The 11,828-nt window shown below is 41.1% G+C and overlaps 1 protein-coding gene across 1 annotated transcript in view; it reads right to left on the minus strand.

Annotated features, from left to right (window-relative positions):
* The window catches only part of EDIL3 (EGF like repeats and discoidin domains 3), a 233,855-nt gene that overhangs the window by 46,054 nt on the left and 175,973 nt on the right, over positions 1-11,828 (minus strand). The window contains exons 7-9 of the mRNA XM_015653032.3: positions 8,537-8,692; positions 7,311-7,455; positions 2,318-2,502 (exon numbers count right to left, since the gene is read on the minus strand). Coding sequence (XP_015508518.1) covers positions 2,318-2,502; positions 7,311-7,455; positions 8,537-8,692 — 486 coding nt within the window. The remainder of the gene's footprint in view (positions 1-2,317; positions 2,503-7,310; positions 7,456-8,536; positions 8,693-11,828) is intronic.

Here is an 11,828-nt window from a genome sequence, read left to right on the forward strand (position 1 = left end):
AGAGTTCATCCAAAAGTGCAAGTAGCATTTGATGCATGATTCAATCACCTCTCAGCAAACATTATCACAGCAGGTGCTCTGAGATGGATGTCAGCACACCAGCTTTTAAACTGTTGATAGCAACAGTGTTAAGGCAAGGATACCCCAACAGCAACTTTTTAGTCAGAACAGATCTGTCCAAATCATCCACATACCCCAACAATAATCCTAAAAGGCAAGCAGCAGGATTTCCCCCCAGTTTTTCAGCCTTTCTCATGAAAATTAGAGAACATAAAGCAGGAAAGGCATGTGGGGAGCATTCAGAAGGCATGGAAAGCTGACAGGGTAAATGTGAAATTGGTAAGCCAGCTACTTCAGCAAAATCCAGGAATCAGGACTAAATGTCTGGCTTTAAGCTCATTTCAGGGTTCTGTGGAATCACTCTGGGCCTAATTCTCTGTGGAATGTCTGAGGGAGCAGGGCATACAGACACATTTGCTTTCACATGCTTTTCCTTACAAATGTGTTTTGACTAAACTCTGTGGAAGCAGCAGCTTCCACATGTTGATGATAAAGCTGATTTCAGTCAGTGTCTTGCAAGGCTTCAATAAAATACCCTGAGTTTTAAGGAAAAGAAAAGCCACAAAAAAACCCACAGAGAGCTACCAGCAGGGAGAACAAAAATGAGCAGAGGAATTCAAATGATAGACATGTCTCTGTTACGGAATCATTACCTACACTTGAGGCATATGAGACTGTCTCAAGTCATGGCCTGAATTCAGAATAACCAGCCTGTGGCAGAAGCCAGGGACTACCTTAAGCACTGAAAAAACAAGTGGATTTAATGCCTTTTGGGTTTTAGTGGGTTCCTTTTCCTTTTTCCCAACATGAAACCTTAGGATCCTTTTTTGAGGACATACCATTCATCTATAATAATTTTCAGGAAAATAATTTGTTCATATTTTTCATATTCCAGTGAAATTGTTGAACCCAATGCAAAGCCATATGGAAAACTTACCAAAAGATGAGCATTTCTTCATAACTTCCTTTTTTGACCAGACAATAAAAGATTATTCTTTATAGTTCAAGGACTTGCAGAGACAGTCCAATTGGTCAGACTAAATTTGCAGGTTCAGGTAAATTCAAATATAGAAAGACTCACAACAGCATGAAAAATCTGAAAATGTAAGGATTAACTATGCAGCCCCTTGCCATCTGCAGCTAATTAAAAACACACTATCATCCACAGGAGCAGGAACACACAACAGGAAATTTCTGTGGAGCCTCTGCACACCCTTGGTTTGACTGACGGGGCTGAAATATTATGCAACCACCTCTCTTTCCTCTGGAGAAACATTTTCATCTGCTTCTCCACCATAAAACACAGCAATGAAATGTTCATCCTCTCCAGAAGTTACTAACTGCTCTTCCAACATGCTGCTCTGAAACTATTTCAGCAGACTCCAGGATCTCCAGCCATTCCAAAGTTAAATAGGTAGGGCAATTTCTCCTTCCTTTTACAGAAAACATATAAACTTGGGGGGGAAAAAAACCACCAAACCAGCAGTAATCCTATTCCTAACTTTCTTAGCAACTGTAGGCAAAAAGGCTAATATGTCATAATTTATATGTGAAGAGATTGCAGGGGGTTAGTAGCCACGTCTGGTGCTATTGAGGCTTCCCACTGAGAGCTGCACTGCAAAGTGGCAGCTGACTGAAAACACTGCTATTTTCAACAGTTCAAAAAATGTAAATGTGTCAGTGGCTGGTCAAACAAGCTTCCACACCGGTGATTTATTGAAATGCCTCACATTAGTGAGTTGTATAAATCACTCCTGGGCTGAAAACAAGCCCTGTGCACAGGTTTATAATGAATTCAGGAGCTGAATCAGTCTTGCTGGCTCCAGAGTCCTGTCAGAAGGTAATTTTGGGCAGCCTCAATTAGACAAAGACAATTTCTACGTGTGGGATCCTCTGAGGTGCGCAGAGCTGAAAGCAAATATGCTTTTCCAGGGAGCCTTGGAAGGGCAGAAGGGGGGAAAATAAACTCATCTCTCTCAACAAATGACAGAAGTTCAGTGAAACAGGTATGCAACTACCATTTTTGCTCATTAGCAAAGGAAAACTGAGGCTAGTGAAGGCATCCCCAGGTAGATTTTTCTGCAGCTGTGATAACAAAAACATGAAGATGTGTTGGGCTTTCAGAGCTCGTGGCAGGGTTGGGATGGTTACACTCGGAAACAGAAGAATTTGAATATAAAACTGAACCAGAGAACCATCCCCCGTGCCTGAAACACAAAGGAGACAAACACCTGGGAAAATCCAGCTGAAAATTTACCTGCAGCCACTGTGACTGGTCATTGTGGCCTGAGGTCCAGGCATTAACTTTGCCTTGCTTGTCCAGCCGGGCTTTCCTGGGCTCCCAGGCGAACATGTCCATGTTGAGGGTACGGAAAACACTGGAGGCAGTGATCTGGAAGTCCTGGATGTGTCCTGATTTCATCCCCAGGGGCTCAGAGCAACCTGGAACAGCAGGGCAAGATCAGTGGCAGTACCTGCTTATCTCTGTCAGGGGTTTAGGTTTTCTGTTATGGCAGAGAAAACCTGCTACACTCGAAGAAAAAGATGTAATCAGGACTATTGTCGAAGGAGCTCGAAAACAAATAAATGAAAAATAGTCAATTCAAGGCACTTTGTTTCAACAATTGGGTGAGTCAAAATCAAGATAGAGAATTCAACATATTTTATCCTGGCATAAATTTATGAAGTGAAACAAAATGAAAAGATGGCTTTTGTCTGTGCTTATCTTATTTTTATTTTCCTGTCCTGCAGGAAAATATTGTTTCCCCTGTTCAGTTTGATTTTCCTCATGCTTTTATGCCACCTCACATCAACCACATGTTTGCTTACTGAAGAAACATTATTTTTTTTTAAAACCTCTGCTGAAGTAAAATGTTAAAAAGCACTCAGCTCTTTTACACTTTCAAATTACTTGACATCTAGGTAATAATCCAGAAAGCCCAAAATCCCACTGAAAGAGGGGGAGACCACAGAAAAACAATTGTGAAGGAGGGAGAATAGTAGGAGGATATCACTTAGGAGAAATCGATAGTTAATGGCTTATTTGTTTGTGGACATCCCACACCATTGAGTTATTTTGTCTGTAGAAAAGATAGATCTTGGGCTTCTGTTCTGCATGAAAAAAGATAAAAATAAAAATTGGTGTCTCTGTGTTCCTCTGCCTTGCTGTTTTGTGCTGGGAATGTGGAAGGTACATTTGGATGCAGAAGAGGGAAGAAACAAGCTGAGACACCACTGAAACAGCAGGACTGGAAACCAAAGAAGGCAGATGAGCTGCAGGGTTTTAAGATTTAAACAAAAAACCCACAATAAAACAGAAAAATAAAGTCAAATGGCTGAGAGAGAGGAGGCTGCTAAGAGGACAGGGAAGGTGGATATATGGCTAAGGGGGTGGAGTGATGCTTGACAGTTGAGGTAAAGTGAAGGATGGAAAAGATGGAGATGGGAACATGAAAAACAAGCTGTTTTTTCTCATTTCCTTCCTGTCCCAGTGTCAAAAACCTGCATATGTGCAGTTATAATACTAACAACATGATCTTTAATGCAGTATCTCCTCTAGATAAAATTTGAAAGTTTGAACATACTTCATGTTTAATTTTAAAAAAAACCAAAAACACAAACAAACAAATGAGAAACAAAGAGAAAACTGTTAACTTTTGGAAAAAAATCCCAGCCTTTCATAACTGATTCTCAGCACACAAATGGAAATGGCACAGCCTTGTCTGCAGAGAGGACTCATTCAAAACCACAACAAAACAATTTTCCTGGGAGTAGGAGGGAGCAATTGATAGTATAAATAAGAGAGACTAATCTGCTGCTTTGGAGAAGGACTTCTCTTATTATTAAATTCTGAAGTATCACTCCAGAATCACAAGGACTGTCAGCAAGAGCGTTTCATCCGAGGGAACCGAAGGAGGCTCCTGACACAAAACCATGGGTTGTCAAAGCTGTGATTCAGTGCTGGCCCAATCCATCAAAACCACTTCTATCTTTTCTGAGTATTATTATTGATTTATGAAACAACAGCTGTGCCTGCCTGTGTGCCTGTGCGTGCGTGCATGAATTAATGGGATTTTACACTCGCCTGCCTTCTCCGTGGCCCCAAAGGGGGTGGGAAGGCAGTTGTTAAAGGTAACGGGAGAAAGTGAGAAGAACAAGGAGAATCTGAGGAGGCAGATGTGATGCACACAGGTGTCAGCATGTCCTGGTGCTGTGTCACAGAGAGCAGAAGCTTCCCAGCCCCTGCCACAGGAGATGGTGGCTGTTCAGTCACAGGTTAGGTGACTGAGCCCTAACCTGCATCAGGAATGACAAGGCCATCAAACCAGGACTTTGTGTCATCCCTCAGAAGTGATGCTTATGTCTCCCTGAAACATCTCCTCCCCACTTCATGGCACCTTTAAATTTGCTTTTAAAAGGATTCAATTTCCATTGTCTTTTTAAAAATCTGTTGGAGATAGCTGATGCAGACTCACAGCTGCACCCACTGGAGCATCTTCAGCTAGAATGTTTGAGGCACTTCGGGTACCTCCATCTGTCATAAATTACACCTCACACCTCTGTGGGTTTAAATCTAACTAGGTATGAGTTTGCAGGTCTTATTTGGTCTAGCTTGATGAAACAGGAGTAGGGAAATAACGAAAAAGATTGGGGATTAGCACCTGAAAATTGGAAGGATCAACACAAAGGTGCCTCTCTGTTGTATCTTCAGAGGACAGAAACTTTTAGTTTTCAGTCTGCATCCTATACTGTGCCCCTCATCTGCCTCTTCTTTCGAGAATGCTCAAACCCTCAAAGGAAATATTCAACATCCAATGTAGCAAAGGCAAACCCACAAATGGATCTGCATGCAACAGTGTGCATGAATCTTGTCCTTGATAAAGATTTGTGCAGTGTTGGCAAAAGCAACAGATGTCAATTATTTGAGGGCAAAGGTGATTTAGCTTTGGTTCATACTGTGATATTTTTTGTTTCTAAAAATTGAGAGATTTAAATTTTTTTTTTCATATTTTTGAATCATAGGATGGTTCAGGTTGAGAGGGACCTTAAACATCATCTAGTTGCAAATCTAATTCCAACCCCTTTGCCATGGGCAGGGACACTTTTAATTAAAACCTTGATGCTTTAAAGCCCTTTCCAACCTGGGCTATAAATACCAAATACAGGATTCCTTTCCAGACTGCACATTTCTGAGGACAAATGAGGAAAGGGGAACCTATCTTTAATTGCAGGTGTGGTAAAGTCCCCCTGTGTGTCAGTTCTGTGTGAATGGTGCACACAGGGAGTGTTAAGATAAATAAATAGTTACCAGGGAACAACATGCCCAAAGGAGATGAAAATTACACACTTAGGGGCTTTCTCTGAGTGAGTCTCACAGGGATGCTCAGGTTCTGGGGGCCAACATCCCTCTGCAGGAACTGAGAAACCCCCAGCACCAGGAGCTGTCTGAATTGGTGCACAGGAACCAGGCAACACCACTGAGCAGCACGTTTGAGGGGCTGCCTGCAGGAAGGCAGATGCTTGAGTGCAAGAGTGAGTGACACTGTTGTGTGAACACTGATCTGCTGTTAAAAACAACAGCTTGATGCTGCTATTAATAACAGCTCAATGAATAAAGGCATTCTAATAAGCAGTAGCTGTGATCTGCCTCTCCCCTCACATCAATACTCTGTGGAGGGGAGGGAGGGCAGGACACAGAGATGTGCAGAGCACAAGTAAGGCAGGAACACACGGCCATGAAAATTAATGCCTAATTTATTGATGTTTGGTCCACTAGCATTGATCCTGGTTTTCAGTAAGATCTGACTGTGGGTCCTGGAGAGTAAAGCTGTTTTTGAGACTAAAGCAGAATGCACTGAACATTTTGCTGAAGTTTGTCCTAAGAAGGAGTTAGCTTTTCTGATGATCCAATGCAGCAAGCCTCTCTGAATTTATCACTCTCTTCTCTCTCACCAGGCATGTTAGAGAAGGCAGACCTTTCAAAGTGCTTTTCCACCCAAGGCAGACCACCTGGAATTAAGAGTGAATTAGTCTGTGTAATTACACCTTTCTTTCAGTAAGGTTGAAATTGTTCTGCTGAGCCTTGGCTGTCCACAGTTTTAAGAAATGATGACCTTGACACTGCTAGGAGACCACTGAAATTAATTCACTTCACTAGCTTTCACAGTTCTTTGAGCAAAACAATTCCTAGTCATTCTGGCAAGGACTTGCTCTAAATTGTGGTTCCAGAACTGGAAGACATAAAAAAAAAAAAAAGTAAATCTAATAGAACAAAGCAGCTAGACAGGATTTTCTATTTACTCTTAAACCTATCTGTATTGGAAAAGGGCTACACCAAGATTAATGCATTAACTTTTCATTTCTGAATCTGGTTTTGACTGAGAATTGTTTAACTCCAGCTGCTTTGATGCATCACTCCTGAACTGGATGACTATTGTTTGTAGAGTAAACAGGCAGCGACATAAAAATCACTCCTAAATGAATCAGTGGAGTGCTCCCACCAGTAAAAGGTTTATCTCTTGGAAAAGTATAAGAAATTTACATGCTTTTCTGTATTTGCAAGGGAACACAGTTCTTGCAGAAGGTGGCTAGAGGTCAGGCTTTACATTTCAGAGCTTTAACACAAATCTGAGGAAGGTTTATACTGGGTCCACTTATTCATTTACTTTTTGCTACAAGACACTCTCCCTGCTTTTGCTCAACCCAGAAAACAAATCCAAACTGAAATCTTGATTAAAGCAGCCCAACCAAATTGTATTTTATTGGGCTGGTCCTCGACGGCAGGGGAAGCAGGCTCGTCCCTCCAAGGTTGTCACTCAGCACAGAGGTGGTGTGACCCTGCAGCCAGGAGGAATTACCCAAATCAGGTGTGACAAGGGCTGCTGCCGTGGGTCCACAGCCAGCTCTGGGGCTCAGGAAACATTTCTAAACCAGAGTTAGGCTCCCTGCCTTGTGGTCTGCTCAGGGTGATACATTACAAGTCCTCATAGCCATCCATACACGTTAAAACTGCTAAATGACCTTTCCTAGGCTGACCAACTGAAGACTGACACACAGAGAAGAAAATGATGAAGTGTTACTGTGCTAATACCACACAGCCTCACCACTATTTCCATCCCACAGACCTTAGACTTCACTTAAATTTAATTTAGAAGAGTCTGTCCGGCCGGATGAGCTCAGGCTGGCCAGGTGCACCGCGCGGCGGGGTGGAAATGGTGTGGTGTGGGAAGGAGGGACTGTGGGCATCCCACCTGTGAGCTCGCAGCCAAGCAGCTCCATCCTGAGGGTGCAGTGCCTCCTGCACACCTGGGGGTACAGCCGGACGTACTGGGCCTTGATGGGCGGCGTGAAGGAGTTGGCGTACGGGGTGTTGTTGTCCACGTTCCCGCGGAACACCTGCGCCCGCACAAAATGGAAAAACAAACAAACAGAAGGGTGTCAGGAGGATCCCTGGAGCCCTGCATCTCGAAAGCACCTGTGTTGTTCTGTCTCTGTGAGGTTTTCCCCCAGATTGCTGCGGTTTGAGAGATTCCAGTGCCCCAGACAAGTTTTCTCAGTCCCGCCTTGGTGCCGCATCGTGATGGGTTTGCCACCTGTGCTGAACCAAGGCCTCTGTCTTGTCACTCTTCGAAACTGAAGCTCCTAGTGCAACTAAATGATGCCTTCTTTTCTTGATTAATGTATAAAATAGTCCCAGTTCAATTTAGCCTGCAATTATTTGCGCTGATTGACGTTTGTTTTTTTCCCCCTCTGGTTGAAGAACCTGCTCCAGCTCCCACTGAAGTGCACTGTAACCCTCCCATCGATCACAGGGGGGATGAATTAAACCCATCAGCATTTTCCTATTCACCCCTCACTCTAACCAGACATCCCTCTGCTGCGTTTCCCCACCTCATTATGCACCTCTTCACGCAGCATTTCAATTTCCTAATAGAGAAACTACATCTAAAGCTGCGCCGTGCCTGAGTTCTGTGAGAATTTACAGAGTAAAGGAGTTTTTTTTTCCTGCTCCATGTGCACAGCTCCATCAAAATATAAGTGGTAACTATAAACTGTAAACACACACACACACACACACCCCTCTGGATGTGCAGCACAGAGATTAGCATTGATGAATGGGCTCTGTGTTTCCAAGGGTTAACGCTAATCTGCCAATGCAATAAAACTAAATTGAAAACAGAGCGATGAGTAATTACTGGTAAACTAATTAATATGAAAATCAGTTAAGTGTAATAAACAGGATTATTCTAGCTTGGGGAAGTAGTGTTTATGCAACCATCAGTTAGAGTATAAGAAATTCTTAGCAGAGAGAATATGCAAATTTGTTGATTTTTTTTTTTATTTTACAGAGAAAAATAATAACATTGAAACCTATATCATACTGCAATGCAATTAGGCTTAAATACCAGAGACATCTCATACTTCTGAAGGCAGATATACCATGAGATGCATTCAGACACAGGTGACTTAAACTTACCATGTCTTCCTTCGTGCCTTTTACTTTGTACATTGTCCATGACTTCCCATCATTACTGTAGGCAATTTTATAAGATTTTACATATTCTGGGCTTCCAATCCTCTTGGCACCTTGGGTTATAACTCCAGTGACTCTCATCTTCTTCTGCAGGTTTATCTGAAATAACAGCACTCTGTTAATCTGAGGGACACAATCCTTGATTCCTTTAATTCTCTTTTATTTATTTTCCTCTTAAATGAGGAAAAAATGTAGCAGTTACATTTAAATGACTGTTTTTACACTTGCATTAATTCTTTTGATCTTTCATGAATTTCATTCAAAGCAAATGAATGAAAAAATTGAACCAAAAGCTTGGACTATGCTTATTTCCTGTATGTGTGCAGACATATATATATATAATGAATATACAGAATATTACTGGGATACTGCTTAATTTTGGCATGTAGGGTTACTCCTACACATTTCCTGCCTGAAAGGGAAGTGAAACAGGGTGATAATTTACCAAAAGCTGTACCTTCTGTTCTGTTAGAACCTAATTTACAATAGCAAAAGGTCTGAAGTTAGCATCAAGTAAAACTTCTATGTGAGACTAAAACTACACAGAAGTTCTGACAGCAAAGAAATTAGACTTTCCCTTGACTCTCTTGACTGAAAATTCATATACCAAGAGATCAAGGCCGAAATGCTAATGCTAAAGCAGTCAATAGCAAAATATCAATCAGTGGATATGAGCATTCCTCGTGTGCTTGTCTGAGCTGAACGCAACACCTTAAAAGTACAAAATGAAGATTTGTCCAGAGTGAGGAGATTCAACATGACTCCAGCAGCTTTAATTCTTCCTGCTTTACCCACCTGTGGCATGGGGACCCTGACAACCCAGAGTGCGATATTCAAGCCCAACAGTGTCAGACTCGTCCCTGGGATGAAGTCAACCACGACTGGAGTCTGTGGCAGCTGCACTCCCACCCTCTCAGCTGAAATCTGTGGCTTTTGCACCAAATGAAGCTCAGCCAAGAGCTGTCACACCGTGAGAGCTGTGTGAAGGTGCAGGCAGACGTGCAGTGCAAGGAGATGAGTGGGAGTACTAGAGAGCAAACAACTGGGACAGGGCAAACAACACATTACACTACATTAGCCCTTGTCTCTTCAAAATTAATTTTATCTTTGCTCCCCAGCCGCTGGAGCTGACCCAGTGCAGTCCCCACTGTTTGGAGCAGCAGCCCCAGCACGGGTATGGGAGGCAGATCTGCTGTCCAAATACTTTAATTGCTTTATTCTTTACACTGTGAAGCCTGAAGAATTTCTCCCCCTTGGTAATAAAATCTAACCTCTGTGAAGGATGTAAGGTGATCAGACTTTGGTGTTTCAAAATCTCTCTGTGCACAATAGGAAACCTTGGGTTTCTTTGTCCAAACTATAGAATTTTGTGGTTTCTTCTGGGATTTTTTTTTTTTTTTATCGAGTCTAGCTATTTCTCTGCTACTTTTCTGGAACAGTTGGCTTTTGGTGTAGTTTCACCATAGTTCTCCCTTTAAGAAATTATTAAACACTCACACACTTTTGGGTTAACAATGTGCATTTTCAAGGTTTAGACCCATTGAGAGGGGAAGAGCCTCCTATAAAAAACATCAGATTTTTTTACAGAATCTTTTCCACATATAGAAAGAAAGCTCGGGAATATGTGCAATTCCACTGGGGAGAATGGACTCACAAGAGGAATTAAGACAGGTATAAATTAGAAGAGATTCATGACTTTTTTCAGCCTTGGAAAACTTATTTTCCCAAATTCTTGATTCCCCAGAGGGGAAAACAAAATAAAATAAATACATTATATTTGTAGAAGGACAGCTCCAGAGACTACTATTAGTCCCTTATTAAAAATGTAGCTAACATGGAATGGTATCCAGTCAAAGATTTATGAAAGTCTCTTATGAGTAGTTCATTCTCTATGTGGAATTTCAGAATATTAATTAACAGGCAAGTAAGCCAATTTTCCATGTATTTACAAAATTGCTAATAATGAAGTGAATACCATCTGCAAAACCAAATTAGAAAGCACAGTGAAACAGAAACTAGACAATGATTATTTGCTGACTGGTAGAATCTTCACTTTTCACTACATGGGGAAAGGAATGTATAACACAACACCAAACAAATTTTGTTTGATCCAGTGATGCAGATAACTAATATTTTTTTCAGTTTAATTATCAATTTTTCTTTTTCCAGGTTATTATCTTTGGGAGGGCTTTTTTGGATGAGAATTTGTGGGGGTTTTACTTCCCTGTTTACTCTCAAATAATTTCTAATGAAACCATGGCTTTAACTACTTGATGTCCTGTTCCCATTTGTGGAATCTTTCCTTTTAGCAGATTTCTTGATTGATATCCATCCTTTGAGTGATAAACTGAGCTTTATTTTTAAGCAGTTTTGAACTTGCTACAACACAAGAAATAAAACCAGACTGCCTTGTTTTCCAAGGTCTACATATCCTGACAAGGTTAGCAGATAAATCCCAATGAAAAGGGAAAAAAAAACAAAAAAAGGCCTTCAAATTCCCATGGCCTGCTTATATAGAAATCCCCTCTGGACTAAAATAATGCTTTTCAGTGAATATGGATACACCAGGAATTAATTTTCCCTTTGTATCTTTGGGTTATTTTATGTGCTTTAAATTTTTCAAGTTTGACCTCAGCAAAAATTACAAAAATGTGGAAAATGCTACAACTTTAGCAATGGCTGTAACAAAGCAGGTGCCAAAATCTTTCTTATTTAATATACATCAGTAGGAAGCTGTGAAGAAATGTCTACTACATCCCTTAGTGCTAAAAGCTTTTTCAAATGTGTTGTTCTGTGGCAGTTGTGAGGGGAACACTACACAGGAAGCTCTGCTTCAGATCCAGGACAGAAATTTATATATTTTAATTACATAGGTGATGATGTTTTAAAGCAAAGAAGTGGAAGTCACCAGGACAGGGAGAAAAGAATAACATATCATTTTAGGAAAGCTAATGGATGCACCTATTAAGGATCCCTTATCATTACCTAGATGAACTGGAAAGAAATCAAGGATGAAAGAAGATCAATAGTGTTTTGAGTGATTTACCTCAGTCATTTAAGTAAGAAGGCATGGTAAAGGCCTTGTAAGAAGAAGGTGTGGGCATAGACATTTAAGGAATCTACTTACAGATACATAGAGAGAGATGAGAAAAAGAGAAAGAGAAAGAGAGAGAGAGAGAAAGAGAGAAAGAGAGAAGGAAAGAGAGAAGGAAAGAGAGAAAGAAAGAGAGAAAGA

Source organism: Parus major, chromosome Z (genome assembly GCF_001522545.3).
Source record: "Parus major isolate Abel chromosome Z, Parus_major1.1, whole genome shotgun sequence".
Taxonomy (NCBI): domain Eukaryota; kingdom Metazoa; phylum Chordata; class Aves; order Passeriformes; family Paridae; genus Parus; species Parus major.